This window comes from Apium graveolens, chromosome 2, assembly GCF_009905375.1.
Source record: "Apium graveolens cultivar Ventura chromosome 2, ASM990537v1, whole genome shotgun sequence".
NCBI lineage: Eukaryota > Viridiplantae > Streptophyta > Magnoliopsida > Apiales > Apiaceae > Apium > Apium graveolens.
The window spans coordinates 117,051,613-117,068,660 of NC_133648.1; the positions used below are offsets into that span (position 1 = coordinate 117,051,613).

The 17,048-nt window shown below is 35.9% G+C and overlaps 1 protein-coding gene across 1 annotated transcript; it reads right to left on the bottom strand.

The window, feature by feature from the left end:
- Positions 1-331: 331 nt before the first annotated feature.
- Positions 332-4,807, bottom strand: LOC141707779 (CRM-domain containing factor CFM2, chloroplastic). Its single transcript, XM_074511138.1, has 2 exons — positions 3,950-4,807; positions 332-3,260 (listed from the first exon to the last, which is right to left on the bottom strand). The coding sequence occupies exons 1-2, from the start codon at positions 4,697-4,699 to the stop codon at positions 759-761; spliced, it is 3,252 nt and encodes a 1,083-aa protein (XP_074367239.1). The 5' UTR covers positions 4,700-4,807; the 3' UTR covers positions 332-758.
- Positions 4,808-17,048: the final 12,241 nt, after the last annotated feature.

Here is a 17,048-nt window from a genome sequence, read left to right on the forward strand (position 1 = left end):
CCTTTCACGGGGGTTTTCCGCGTAACCATTTGCTTTTGTGGATTACTTTTATCGTTCTTATTCTTACTTTCTTACCTTACTTACTTAAACACTAAACCATATAAGACTTAATTTTTGACCCACAAATTTTGGTAAAAACATGAGTATTTCTCACTTTGGTAGTTAGGTATCAATCAGTTCCATGGAACATGTATACGTGCCCTGTTTTTCAGAGATCATCAAGCCTGACATTAATTTACGGAGAGTAAGAAATCTACTTAAGTTAGGTTTATCTGCCGGTTAATCCGCTGGTTTGGGTGGTGAAACCTTTACATCAGAAACTTCTAGAATATAACAAAATTTTCAGACGTGGAATTAAGTAATTGAACTTCTAATTTGTGGTCGGAGGCAACATTTACAAGATTCTTACTAGAATTCCTGAGAAGGTAATTACTAATTACTTGTTCAGATACTACTCCCCTGATTGGGCGATTCCACATTCTTCTTCTCCTAATTGTGAGGTCTCTACTGTTCAGAATGTGATTAGATCTCCAGCATCCTTGTACCGATTGATTAGGGACAATATGTTTAACATACTTATAAGCAGTCCAGAATAAACGAATTTATACATCATACCATTAGACAAGTCTCCCTAGCTAAAACAAACCTCCCAAATTCACACAATTTGCTGATTTTAAACTCATTTCCTTCAACTCGTAAATTTGATCTTTGGCTTGCTGGAAGTTGTTTCATTTCAGAGCTCAATTCCTAGCTTCCTTCTATCCAACAGTATTTTCACCTCTGCTGAACTCTAATCCACATTCGATTTTGATTGCTGACATGAGCTCAGGCGAGATAACGGTATTTAATTTCTTGTCTTGGCCTCTTGGAGTGGTCCCAGACTCTATAGTTTTATTTTCCATGCTCTGGCCAGGCCCAGGCTTATCTCCCCCACCCCAACCCCTATGGAGTATGACTTTGCTGGGTTCCTGAGAAACTAGAACCGCACCTGTGGCCCGCTCCAATTCTAGCACCACCTCCTGGATTGAAGTCCCTTTCGCTCTTCCTTTAATATTAACTATTGCAAGAGGATGCTTCTGAAAGTGAGTCTTGATTGTTTTAGCAACCCCTGAGACGATATTGTTCTTTCCTACGGCAAGAACTGGGCGTTTTTTAGCTCCAAGCGCTTGCTTACGCAGAAGAAGCCTTTCTCTGTTAGACAGGCGTGCAGCTTTAAAAGGAACATCTCCTGAACAAACTTCCAAATCTTTATGAACTAATCCTTCACTTTTTGATGAATTAAGAGAGGACACTTTCAGAGACTCGGTATATTTAAAGTCTGAAAAGTGACCCTGTGACTTATCAGTATTATGACTGGCTGCAACCACAGACTCAGCATGTACAACTTCACCATTCATGTTCTTTAATCTATCGGTGTCTTCAATTGCTAATGCAGAGACACTTATAATAAGCTTCTCTCTATCCTTGAAATCATCCTCTGTAGATAATCCTGTCCACATGTCTTCTGGAGTGGCTCGTAGATCTTCCCTAGAGCTCTCAACACCATCATTTGTGTTGGTAACAGAGAATTTAGCTTTATCACTATCTATTACCTCTACATTTTCCTGGTGAAAGGAAGCATTTTCTGAACAATTAGAAAGGACAGCATAAGACTTTTCAACTATTTTTGAATGACACCTGTCCAATTCATCCTTTTTTTCAGTCTGAACTATCAAATCTTTGGCCAACTGCATATTAATTCTCTGTTGGTCTCGAGCTAACTTATGCTGCAATTCATCTACATCTCTGTCAAGCTTCAAAACATGTAGCTTCAAAGACTCACGACGCTGAGCCTCAATAGAACGTTTCATAGCTTCTCTTTTATTTAAGAGTGTCTGAGGCCTTAATGAAGAAGGGCGCTTGTAGTTCTTTCCACGGTATACAATGATTGCATAACCCTTACTGACTCTCTCCACTGCGACTAGAATTCCGCCACTTTCTGCCTCTAATGTTCGCGCTCTTGCATGAACCTCTTCAATGCTTCTCTCACCACAAATTATTTTCACGAGTTCCCTGTATTTCCAGTGAAGATGCATGTTTTCAACTGTTCCATCAAACACTCCACGCCTACCTAATAAGAGAAATGGCTTCATTCTCAACCCAACCTTCCTCAGCATATATCTTTCTTCTTCAGTGATGCCTTCTTTATCTATTTCACTTGGTTGTAGGATCTCTTCTTTTTCCAGCTCTGTTAGAAGAGTCTCTGCCCTGGCTTTCTTTGCTAAAGCCAGCGATAACTTTGAGTTAGTTCTAGTAACAGCTTCTTCAATGGACCTTAGCTTCCTTTGTTCAGACAAAACTTTTTCTTTTTGGTGAACATAATTCTCAGCTTCAATAGCAGGGACTACTAAATTATCGCCAATCACACTATCATTAGTTTTCAAGTTGATGTCCACTGTCCCAGGTTTGTGATTTTGCACATCTATAGCTGATGAATTATGATCCCGCCTATCGTTCACTCCGTTAAGTCTCTTCCTTTGCTGTTCTATTGCCACAGAAACTTTGGCTGGAAGGAAATCTTTTCCTCTATAGAGTACAATATATTCCCTATCTCGGGAAAGTAGAACACCCCCTGTTAACCACTTTAACTCTTTAGCGATTAATTCACTGTTTGTATTCTGGACTCCTCTCTTGATTGCAATTTTTGCAATCTCGCATCTTTCCCAGAGCTTTATGATAGAAGCCGCCAAACCTTGAAGTTTTCTATTCCTCCCTAGTGCAAAATGGCATGGTAAAGGCCGGCCCAGTCTTTTTAATGTGTTCATTTCATCATTTGTTAGTATAGGTTTAACTCCATATGGAAGAAGGCGGAAAGGTTTTCTGTATCCTGAAACAACTGCTGGAAGAAGATCCGCATCCACAGGTAAAGGATCATAACCCCACCAATCAGTAAAGCGTGGACCAAGTCCATCCAACAGACTGTCAGATTCTTCTGCAAGCTGCAACTCCCCAGGCAGCTGAAATCGTACTCTATTTGGAGAACCTACACCTTGTATCAGAGGTGGTTTCACAGTTTTGTTTGACAAGGGACTTTCGGAAGATCCAACACTACCCACACGAGATGAGCATATCTCATTTTCACCATCTATCGGATCATCAAACTGTAAGGTTTTATTTGTTTCATTATCTTCATTAAGGAAGTAAGGATACCTGTAATCTGCTCCCCTGTATAAAATCATATTACTCCCAGACCTCCAAATAACCAATCCTCCTGTTTTTCTCTGAGAAAGTCAACCAAAAAAGTAAATATCAACTAATTATGCTTCCCAGTTGTAGTAAATGGGCGGCACAAGCATTTTGGTAAAACCTTAACGTAATTATTAAAAATATATTCAATGTGTGTGTATAACACAATAAGTGTAAATCAATTTGCAACAGAAGAAGCATAATATAAAATTATTCATGGTCTTGTTTGTAATCATTTTGCACTAGAAGCATCATCCTGGAAAAGTATTTAAAGTCTTAATCACAATTAAAATCTATATACTAGTTAATTTGGAAATTTTGAAGATGCAACAGGCACTTGCATGACCAAAAAAATAGATTTTGTGCTAGAAGTGAACCAGGTTCTAAGGTACATAAACAACACACAAGATTCAAAATTTGTCTTCTGTTCCAGCCTTGGTGAGCTCACTAGCACTCCTACTTTTTTGTTAATTTTTAATTTATTTTGGTTGGGTGAGGGGGAGACTAAAGGATGGAAAAAGCATTTGACAATGCCTCTACTTTGTTTATGCTGAACGAACGCCTGAAAACTATTCTGCTAAACAATGTAATTGTTCTAGCTGACTGAGTTAGATTTTCTTTAATTATATAGAATTTGCCTTCACAAGGTCCATTATCATATGAAAGCAACAAAGGAATAATACAGTTACCATAATAAAAGGGAGAAACAAAAAAGAATGTGTACCTCCAACAAGTCATGAGTTCTCTTCATATTCAACCTACAAATATCATCACATTTAATCTTAACAAGTTCTGTATGCCTCCACCTCTCATGAACCCCATTCACAATCCCTTCCGTAACCCCAGCCTTACCAACCTTCAATTTCTGCTTCAACTTAATACCAATACTCCTTAACCGCTTCAACTCTTCCGACGACAACTTCAATTCAGCCAAACTAGGCACATTATTCTCCACCACTTTCCTCCTCTTACCCTTCTCCACCAGCACTTCATTCCTCAAGTGATGATACTGCCTAATAGCCGTCCCTGTCCCAGGTTCAGGCACGGGATTCTCTGGCGTGCTCCAGCTGGAATCAAATGTGTGACCAACGCGGTACTTAGGTATATCAGTAGGTAAAGGCACAAATATTTGGCCCGGAGAATTTGCATTGCTACTTATATTACTATCCTCGTCGTCAGCCAGCGGAGATGGAGCAGTTTGTTTATCATCATGATTATCGAAACCGAGAGTCCGAAGCTTGTCAGCGATTCTTTGAATAGCGGAATGAGGTAGAAGAGGAGTTTGGGTATTATTGACAGAAGCGCGTACCCGGGGAAACCCTGATAATTTTTGATAATTCTTGTTTTGATTTGTTTGGTTGGGGAATAAAAGCAAACATAAAGGGGGTGTTGGTAAAGAAGAGGAAGAGTAGTTGATGTTCGGAATGACGAGAGGGCTTCTGGAGGATTGGTAAGGAAGTAGCAGCAATTCCATCCTGTAGTTACAGCTAACTACATCAATTCATTATCATCGTTTCCTTATCTTCTTCCCTGACTCACCAAATTGTTGGAGCACGACTAAAATTTTACATTTTCATATTGTTATTTGTTAACATAATCTATACTTGATACTATAATTTGGTTCGTTATTCTCTAATTTTAGTTTTTAAAAAAAATAGAGTTATATATCCGTTAAACTACTAAATTGTTAAACAATTAGATATAGTCTACTTATCCTGCTAAATTACGACTATTTTATTATTAAAAAATAAATAAATAGTGTTATATATCCGCTAAACTACTAAAACCACTAGACGGAGTCTACTTATTCTACTAAAGTTATCCATTATTTTTACTATAAATTTATAATTATTATATATTTACAAAAATATTTTCAAAATTTGAATACAACAGGATAAATAAAATTTTAAAATATTAACGAGAACCCGTGCATCGGACGAGAATTAAAGTAGTTTTTATAATAGACAAAGTCTATGTTTTTTCGAAAATAAACGCTACAAAATTTATACTAAGATGATTCCGAAAACAATTTCTTTTTCTTTTTGTGAAAACAAACCATTACAACCGATATATTTGGTTGCTTGGTTTAAAATTTGATTCGTATTAATTTAGCGGTAAACAAATGGATTTTACTTTTTGAAAAATAAAAAATCTAAAACCTTCCCCTTTCAGATTTAATAATATCCTATCAATGGTCAAATGTTAAATACCTATACTTCTATAGTTGAATTATCCTAACAATATCAGAACGTAAAGTAGTGAAAAATATTTTTATTTTATAATTCTAAGTATTTAAGTGCTTTATTATCTATAGTTGAATTATCTATTTTACGGATGAATTTTTATTATAAATGTTGTCTTTTTTTTCATTTTTTTTTGAAAACCAAAGGAGTTGCATTAATTCAAACGATCAAAAGTAAGGGCCTCCAACACGCACGTAGGAGGAGACGTGAATACAATATGATCATTAGCTAAACACGGGAATCTAGCAATCTCATGTGCTACCCTGTTAGCATTTTTCCGAACAAAACGAACTGTTGTCAATAGCATCTCACTGAGCTTCTGTTTGCAGTCCTCTAAAGCTTCTTGCACTTCCAAATTATTTTCTCCTTCTCCTGTAATAGCTGAGACGGTAAGCATGGAGTCAGTATCAACAATAACTCTACCCAAGTGAAATTGCTGGTCCTTGAGCCACGTTAACGCTTCTCTTATCCCTACTGTTTCAGCCTCGAAGACTGACTCAACCTCAGGTAAGCACATGGTCTTCCCAGACAAGAATTCTCCGTTATGCTCTCTTACTACCATTCCAATAGTAAATGTTGGTGCACCAATGAACACAGACGCATCTACATTGATTTTGACAGAACCAAACTCAGGTTTCTTCCATTTAGTTTCGCTCTTAGCTCTTATAGTGCTTGCATGCTGAGTTCTATCAATACCTTTCCTTGCTTCGACCCAATCCAAATACACTTTCAAGCTGTTGTCCATGGCAAACCCTGGGCTAACTACCTTCTCATTCCAGATTTTCTTATTTCGCCAGTGCCAAATACCCCACAACACCATACACACCTTACTTAGGTCCTTAGAATTCAAAGTGGTGATTTTCTCCAGTAGCCAGTCAGGGGCAAACTCAATCTCCTGCCAGTTGAAACTCATGTTTACATGCTCCCAACAAGCAGCAGCAAATGGACAGTCAAAAAATAAATGAGCTAAATGCTCTATGTCGGAAAAACACATGGGGCAGGTGATGGGAACACGCATTCCTTTAGAGCTTAAACGGTTCCTGACTGGAACAGCATTTCGAAAAAAACGCCAGATGAAAACCTTCACTTTATTTGGAATATGTAAGTGCCAAATCTTCTTCCAGCCTACACTATGCGGAGCACCAACAGTCCCGAATTTCATACTATACAAAAAATGATAACCTGTTTTAGCACTATAGATACCATTATTCGAACCCGTCCCTGCTATCCGATCAACTGAATCCCTTTGAGGGATTGGAACTGCCAGGATTACATCAGCATCATGTTGCAGAAAACACCTTCTAACCAGTGTTGTGTTCCTGGTTGTGAAGAAATAGACTTGACACTTTCTCATTTCTTCCGTCATACATAGGATTTCTATCAACACAGAAGCCTGCCTTTTTCCTTAACCAAGGATCTGTAGTTGCAACAATATCATTTCCATTGCCAAGGACGCATCTAAATCCTGACTTCAATTCCTCCTTCGCAGTCCAAATACTCGTCCAGATAAAGCTTGGGTTACATCCTTTTGTTGCTTTCAGTACATGAGTCGTAGGGAAGTATTTAGCTTTAAAGACACGTGAAACAAGAGAATTTGCATTCTGCATGAAGTTCCATATGTGTTTACCCAGGAGTGCAATGTTGAAGCCAAATAGGTTTCGAAAACCCAACCCTCCTTTGCTTTTGGGCACACTCATATTGTTCTAAGACACCCAGTTTAGACCTTTCTGCGACTCTACCCTACCCGACCTCCACCAATAATTGTTAAATATTTGTTCCAGCTCTTGACATAGCGTTTTTGGTATTAGGAAGCATGACATGCTATATGAGGGTATTGATTGTGCTACGTTCCTAATTAACATTGTCTTCCCAGCTTGAGACATAGGCTTAGATTGCCATTTCTGTATGCGTTTACTGGCCTCCTCCTTTAAGTAACCAAAAACCTTATGTTTCGATCTGTCCACAAACGATGGCAGCCCCAAATATTTAGTTTCTGTAATTTCATTATACACTCCCAAAATACCACATATCTCAGCTTGTTTGTCGCGTCTGATGTTCGCACTAAAATAAACTCCAGACTTCATAAGGTTTACAACTTGTCCCGAATGCCTCTCATAATCTTCTAACACCCTTTTAACATTGCCAGCCTCCTCTGCTGTTCCCTGGAAGAAAAGAAAACTGTCGTCTGCAAATAAGAGATATGACACCGATGGTGCTGTTGGTGCTATTCTGCAACCGTGAATTTCACCAAATGCTGATGCTAAATCCAATGCATTTGACAAACCCTCAACACACACCAGAAATAGGTAGGGTGAGAGGGGATCGCCCTTACGCAACCCCTTCCTTGGTATGATAGGCCCAATTAGAGAATCATTGAAGCAGAAATTATAGCTTACTGTTTTAACACATAGCATCATTCAGTCTATCCAAGTATTGCAGAAACCCATACATTGCATTCTTTGTTTCAGAAACGACCAACTTACTCTATCATATGCCTTACTAATATCCAGTTTTAGGGCTACCTCCCTCGTTCCTTGTTGATTTTTCCGCCCCATGTGATGGATTATTTCAAAAGCAACCAAGACGTTATCTGTTATGCTTCTATTCTTTACAAATGCCGACTGATTTTCAGAGATAACTAAAGGGAGAACAACACGGAGTCTGTTTGTTAGGACTTTGGCCAGTATCTTGTACAGAACGTTGCATAATACAATGGGTCTAAAATCCTTCATATTTGATACATTTTCTTTTTTTGGGATAAGAACCACGTTGGTGCTGTTAAGCTCTCCAGGAAAATTAGTATCCTGAAGCCAGTTTGTGCAGAATCTAAAAACTTCATGGCCCAGAATTGACCAAAAATGTTGAAAAAACCCCGGATTGAGTCCATCGGGCCCTGCGGCCTTATCTGGGTGCATCTGTTTGATGGCCAGGGTAAATTTATCAAACGTGAACTCATTCGTTAGCATTTTGTTCTATTCCGTAGTCACCAATCTATGTCCAGTCATCGTAATTTCCTCACTCTGATCCTCGACTGTGAACAATGAGAGAAAGTAATCTCGAACCACTCTGCACATTCCCTCCTGATCCTCTACTTTGGAACCATCATTGTCAATAAAAAATGACACCTTATTAGCCTTCTTTCTTGCCGTAGAAGAAGAGTGGAAAAACTTTGTATTGTCATCGCCTTCCCTGAGCCAAAAAATCTTTGCTCTTTATTTCCAGTAGGTCTCTTCCTGCATTAAAAGTGAATTTAACTTATCTTTCTCATTGATGTATTCCTGAACACTCTCATAATCAGTGTAGTCAACCAGTTTGTCCAAATTCGCCTTGTGATGCTTTATTTTTTCTCTGAACTTATGAAAGAACGTCCTGCCCCAACGAGCCATAAAAGATGACACTTCCAGCAGTTTTGGTAGCAGATGAATAGGGGGAAGTGTATTCCAGATATCAGACACCTTCTTGGTAAACTCGGGTTCTTTTAACCACATATTCTCGAAGCGAAATCTAAATATTTTATTTGACATGTTAACTTTGAATAAGTCCAACGCCAAGGGTTCATGATCAGATACAGATGTATGCACAATTTTTAAATCATGCAATGGAAATGTCTTCCACCAATTAGCAGAAGCAAAACCTCTGTCCAACTTCTCTCTAACCTAGGCTTCAGTACCACGGCTTCGATCCCAGGTAAATTTACCTCCTCCTAGGGGTAACTCAGAAAGATTACAATCATGTATGGTCTTACTGAATCCATCAAAAAGATATTGATGGTGTTGTGATCTACCTTTCTTATCCGCCACGTTCATGAGATCATTAAAGTCTCCCCAGATACACGAAGGGAGCACAAAGATGCTCGCCAACTTGCGAATTAATGCCCACGATTCTCTACGCCTTGTACGTTCAGGGTGTCCATAATAGCAGGAGAGACGCCAAGATTCAACATTATTCTCCAAGAACACAACATCGATATGGTGTTGTGAGTAACCTGAAATTTGGCACTATAGAGGTCATTTCCAAAGTACTGCAAGGCCACAACCTCTCCCAACTCTATCAACTGAGAAACAAAACTCAAAACCAAAACGAACCCTTAACTCTTCAATTTTGCTAGCAACAGAAATTGTTTCAATTAAAAATACAAAAATGGGCTTATGATCTTTGATGAGATCATAAAGAGCACGAACTATCCGAGGGTTCCTAAGCCCCCGGCAGTTCCAACTTAGGTAACTCATTGTTGCTGGCTAGCTTGCTGAGCAAGCTTAGCCAAATAAATCGAACCAGTCTCCACACAATCAGCTTTAGAAAGAGTAGAGTCCTTTAGTATTGTGACATTTGTACTAACCTGAACTGAACGCCCATGGGCCTCGCTACGTTGTCTTTTCCTTTCCTCCAGTTTAATCATTTATAGTTCATCTGTATCCAGCCCATTAATTTCAAACTCATTTGAATTTAAAGTTCCCTCTTTTCCTCCCGAAATATTAGCTCCATTTATAGACTTTCCTTCACTAACAAAATAGTTTGTTGTCTTATCCCTACAATCACGCTTATGCATCTCTGTACGCATGGAATCAGGTGTTTGAAATCCCGAATTTTTCTCCTTATCCTTATCGCTTCCTTCATGCTTTCCCCAATCACCGTCGCCATCTCCCCTGAGCCACTTACTTTTGCCGCCGCCCACCACCCTTCGAGACGGAGCTCTAAGCCACTGTCCCCATTCTTTACTCATAGGAACCTCATTTGCCTCTGGTTTTTTCTTGCAGAACCTCTCTGTATGAGACAGTAAACCACAAATAAAGCAAAAATCACCAAGCTTTTCATACTTGCAGTTAACCATCACTTCTGACTTATCTTTCTTAACAATCTTTTTTCTCCTTTTTAGTGGTTTACGTACATCCAACCTGATTCGAAGCCTCATGAATTCACACCATATACTTGAATTATTTTTTGAATCATACTGCAAAAATGTACCAAAGAAATTACCAAGTTGTTTACCCACCACCTCAGTCATGGATCCCACCGGCAGATCATAAATTTGTATCCAAAAGTCGACTTCAACGAGAGAAACTTTGGTAGGGTCCTCCCCTATTTTGATAACGTTTAATACTAGAAGAACATTATCAAACGTCCATGGCCTATTATTCATCACCCAACTCATATCATCCTTATGGTAGAACTGGAACAGGAACAAACCAGGCCGTATATCCTTGATATTGATGCCCATGACAGGTTTTCACAAGTCCGCTAGCTTCGTTCTCATAGCCCTGCCATTGATGTTTTTCTCCGTCAAGAACCGTCCTACTAGGCATAACTCAAACCTATTTATCTCCTCATCCACCCCATTATCAAAGATCAGCTCCTCATTTTCCTCATTAGCAATATCCAGATCAGCCATTGACATCTAAACATCATCCATAATTGATATGGAGAAACAACCCTCTCATGATCTAGGAAAATAGAAGGGAGAGACAAACTACACAGCTCTCACATAAGGAGAGAAAATTTTATAAACGTTGTCTTATATATGAATTCTAACTCTAACTAAAATACTATCTTTGCTATTTTTTGTCGGTTTTTATGTATAGTATCAAGTTGTATGTAGTCCTTATTTTCATTAGCATCCTTATACTTCAAATATGTTCAGCAATTTTTTAAAAAAATTATATGTTTTTCAATATTATACTTAGAAAATATATGAGACTTGCAGTATTTTACAAAATAGTAATTTTTATACAACATAATTTGTAAATTAATATATTTATAATATTTTAAATACAAAATCCATAAAAGATATGAATTACATAAAACTTAACTACTTGTATAAATAGTTGCTTTAATGAAACCCTCCATTTGAATTGGAGAACCATTATCAAAATTTAATGTCATGTTAAGTTCTATGGAGTTGTTATTAGTTTGTGTGGAGTCTTGCGGTTGATATATAATCTTTTACGTCCGCAAATAAATAGAGTCGTTCGTAAATAAAATTGAGGATTAGCTTATTTAAGTAAATTTCGTTCAGTTTGTTTTTTTAAATAGGTTGATTTTGAACATGAAGATGAGTTCGAATAAGTAAATGAGCCGAGCTAAATTTTTTGTTTGTTCAACTCGAACTCCAATTTAAAATTTCAAAACTTAATAACATTTCAATAACGCCAATTTAAAAAAGTGGTGTGTGATTTAAATTATGAATGTATCTATAATTAAAAATAGAATTGGATAATTTCTTATAACTCGAATTGAAAACTAAAATGATATAAATTAACAAATAAGTGTAGATTGTGATTGTGTATATAATTGTAAGATAAAGACAATTATTTGATCTTGATGTAATTTAGAACATAATAAATTTAATTTTAAGGTTGGTCTAGTAAAAACTGTATGCAAACTATTAGTGAAAAACTCGACTTTATTCGAGTTAGGCTCAAACTCGATTGTTCATAAGCAAACTCGTATTCGGTTTGGGTTCAACTTGTTAATAAATGAGCCGATCTTGAACATCACTTTCTGTTCGATTATTAAACTCCTCTCGGCTCGGTTCGGACATAACTTGGTTCGGCTCTGTTCATTTGCAACTTTATGTTCTACAAGTAAAAAATTGTGAAATATATTATATTGCGAATCATTTAATTTAAATATCACTATTTTAATGAATATCTTGCAAATTTATGACATTTTACATATGGAATACTGCTGAAACTAGATAAAGTTTAAGAAATAAGGAAACATAACAACATGATCATGCTGACGGGCTGCATGACAAAAAGAGGAAAATGTTCTTATAGTTTGAGATTGTGATGCATGAGTATGCTCAAAATTGCATTATCACACTACTTTTAGTTATTCTTTAATATTTATTATGACTTAATTTTTATTTCATTTTAGGGTTTGATATCCATATATAAACATTATTATGATGTAACACATCATCATCTTTGATTGAATTAAAATTCTAAGAGTTTTCTCTTATTTTTCTTGTGAATTTAAGCATTTTTCTTCGTGAATTCGAGCTCTACTTTGTGAATTAAAGATGTTTAAGAATTTCTCGTTTGAGAATTTTTGTGAGGATCAGTGTAACACCCCCTTTTTAAAATAGAAAGGAGATATTACTTAAAATCCAAAAACCTGCAAACAGAGAACTAACATATTTCCTAAATAAAAATTAAACAGTCTAAAGATCTCCAAAGTAATAAATTAAATCTCTGAAAATTTTAAACCAATAATATAAATTCCAAAATCTCTAATAATAATTAAGTCTACATAATAATAGAAGTCTGAAATCCTAAGAACGAAATAAAGGGAAGCTCTGCATCACACAATCCCAGATCCCCCTAAGCACCTGCCAGAAAAAGAATACGACATGAGCCAAACGCCCGGTATGGATTTGGAGTACAGTTTATAAATGAAGAGATCAAAAATAAATAATCATGCAATTTATAATAAAACAATAATTTTAAAAATAAGTAAGCCTGAAGCAACGAATGGTTAAGATATTTCATACTGAGATCAGAACAAATACACTCATTATAGGGTACCTAATGTGTGCAACATAATGGATAACATGTACGACATATACGACGTCATCATAAATCAAATCACAAATCAAACTCTGGGTGCACCCACGTACCCTGAACAAATATCAAATACGCAAAAACTCCTCCCAAGAGCTAACAGAAGGATACGTCGTGACCAATCACACTGTCACATAAATATCATGTCAATGGTGCCGCAATGACATGGCTGTAGTACCCCTACAGCTGGTTAACTCGGTATACCCTATATCGCTCTAAGGGTCAAATAAAAATATTCGCATAAAATTTTAAAATCACCTGAGACAAATATTTCAGATTTTCAAAACATAGAGTGTCATAAATATTTTTTGAAAACTTCATAAACAGATATCTAAAATTTTCAAAATTATTTTTTAAAACAATTTTCGGAAATTAAAATGGTCAAAGAAAATATTAACGGAATTTACAAAATTTTAGATATCTGTTTATGAAGTTTTCAAAAAATATTTATGACACTCTATGTTTTGAACAAATAAATATAATGGACAAGAAGAGTAGCGCTGAATAAAAAGGGGACATAATCTGTAACTCGAATATCGCAAACTCTAACACTAATGGAATCCAAAAACACAACGCTAAATTCCCGGCCCCCGCGATCTAAATAAAAAATTATAATTTACTATTAATATGTATTTTATATAGTAATTTATTAATTAATCATTACTACTTGTAAATTATTTACATAGTTTTTAACCCAATTAGGACACAGCTACTCGTTATTACGACCATAATTTTTAATGGTTGCTAATTAAACAGGTTGATCAAATAAGTCTGAATGTACATACTAATCTACAGGTTGGTGATCTTGCTAATAAAATACTAAAAAAATAAATAATAAACATGATTATGCATACGAAAGTCATGTCCTTGCATAAGTCAAACAAAAGTAAAGTAATAAACAAATATTTAATTAAATAACTTCTCTGTTTGGCTAAACATATACATCTCACAGACATAAGTTTATACTTTAATATATAACAAGCTTACATAGTTTAACCACTCAAAATATATTTATAATTTAATATATTATAATGCAAATAATCGAACATTCCATAAATCACATAATTACTAGTCGTTCATATAAAGTCTAAACAAAGATTATATCTAATTACAAAATAAATTAATTTATCAATATATTTAACACACGAAATCAACAGTTATAGAGGATAAAAAGATACAAGCACCTCCTGTTAAATTACAGAGGTCTCTAAACTGATACACTAAAAAAAGACTTAAACAAATTATGTACATATCCAAATAATCTTGAAACCTTAAAACAAGAATTCATATCCCAACACTTAATAACAGAGACAGTGATTATATTAATAAAATAATGTGTCAATCCAAAATTAAACAAATTGAATATAAAATAATAGAATGCAAAAGAACCTGTTGTCATGTATGCACATAATATAATAATATTAAAACATAAATCATGATTTGACTTACCATATACACACTTCCTATTACATAGATCTCATAAAACACCACTATAACTTTACTTAAATAATTATACAACATTGTAGGAGTAGTACCTTCTCTCGATGATATCGTATAAAACAAAATAGCGCGTAACAAATTATAGTTTCAACTAGACGCCCCTGTTTCTTTGTTTACTTTTCTTTCCTCCTTGCTTTTCTCCTCTGTCGCCGCAAGCCTTGCTTCAAGGTTACTCTCCTCTTTTTTTTACTCGCGTATTGTGTTGTATATATATATATATATAGCACAAGACATCCTCTAAATATTAAAATTAGAATTTTAATAATTAACTGCACATTATTATCACTCCTTTACCTTTTTTAATTTAATCAATATATTTAATAACTTATTCTTATTCAAAATCTAATTCAAAACTTATTGTTATTTTTATTATTATTATTATTATTATTATTATTTTTATATAAAATATGAATTCACATATATCACATATATACCCCCTTAAAAAGGATTGTGTCCCCGAAATATAACGAAACTAAATATTTATACCTGAATCGAATAAATACGGATATTTCTCAAAAATAGATTCTTCTAATTCCCAAGTAGCTTATCTTTCATAATGATCTTTTTACAAAACTTTCACAAACGGAATGGTGTTCTTCCTCAAAACTCGCTCATCTCGAGCTAAGATAGCCTCAGCTTCTTCCTCACAAGAAAGATCCTCTCTAATCTTATGCAATGGATGCCGAACTACGTGTAATGGATGATATTTATAGCCCCTCAAAACATATACATGAAACACATTATGCTCATGAAATAGTTGTGGCGGCAACGCAACTCTATAAGATACTTCCCCAACTTTCTTCACAACATCAAAAGGTCCAACATATCTCGGACTAAGCTTTCCCTTCATACCAAAACGCTTAACACCCTTACAAGGAGACACTTTCAAGAACACATGATCACCTGGCTCAAATCCACCAAATTTAACGTGTTTTTGTAGTGTTTTTGTATTTCAGGAATTTATCAGGAATACAGGTGAATTAACATTGTTTGGATGCTAATATGGTGTTAGGATGGTGTCTAAAAAAAAAGCTCGTGAAAAGACCAGCTCAAACCAACAAGAAAAGAAAGAATTCAGAATCTTGTGACTCTTTATTTTAAGTTGTAACTTTGGATGCTAGTTTTCTTATTCGTGAACCTATACTCTTATTTGGTACTTGGTTTTATTTAAGTATAAAGACTACGTGTGTTATACCATGCTTACATCAGAACCTACGTTGATGATAAGTCCGGTTATGGGCTAATCGTTATCGTGGGGTTCTAACGGATTTATTTATGGATTTCTTAAGTTAATTCGTTTCGATACCTTAGTGTGTGGTGATTGTATGATAACCTAGCATTGGTTGTACTTATTCGTCTTATGACCGTCGCGAACTTATAAGATAGTGTGTTAATCTTTAATGAAGTAAAAGTGAATTTAAGGGTTTAAACTTGCCATGCTAGCATAGGTTCATGTAATTGTTATGCATGATTCGTAGGTAATTTTAACCATCTTACTTGCCCTATGTAATCACAATAGATAACTTGTGTATTAAACCGTTATGTTGTCAAATTCTATAGACATATAGGGTCTCAATATAATTGGTGTATATTCAGCTTCTATCTCTTTTGTGGATATCTGGTAGTATGGTATTCGTACAATGAAAGTTGGCATTTATTAGTTTCATGTTATCTGATTAGTGTCATCGCCATTACATGCTAAGTTTAAGAACGAAAAGTCTATTGAATGAAGTATTTAATTAAGTTAGAATTCCATATTTGTATCATACAATATTCAACTCTCTTTAATCTCCTAGTTTATGTCCTTAGTATAATCTCTTAGTTAATCTTAGTTAAACAACCTGAATTTGTTATTCGTCTTAGCATTGGATAATAACCATACTAGTGTTGCATAAATACATTGATTGAAATTAAACTAAACCAATCCCTGGGGGAACGAACTAGAATTTTTTCTATATTACTTGCGATCACGTATACTTGCGTGAATATTAGCGCATGTTTTAGCCCTAACAAGTTTTTGGCACCGCTGCCGGGGATATCAGTGTTAAATTTTAGTTTATGTGTTTGTAATCATAGGTCGTTAAAGTTTAGTGACTCGGACATTGTTACTTGTTTAATTCCTTGTCGTGTTTCAGGTACTCTAGCGAGCATGCATACGCGTTCTCGGTCTCATAAGAAAACACTGGATCAAGCCAAGGAGCGTTGTTTTCTGCCATCGGGGAAAGATGGTAAGTTGTTGGAGATGGGATGGGTTGTTTTATGCGAGAACCCGCTAATGTGCCCATGAGTGTGGTGTGTGAGTTTTATGCTAATGCTAAGGCGGAGAATAACGCTTTCACGGTGGTGAGGGGGATGACGGTGGACGACGGTGGACGACGGTGGACTACAGTGCAGAGGCGATTCGTAGGGTAATTGAGCAACCCGAGAGGAAGGAGGAGCAGGAGAACTGGAACGAGAAAACTCCGGAGGAGTTTAACTTGGATTTGATTGTTGCTACCATGTGTGTGCCTGAGACTTA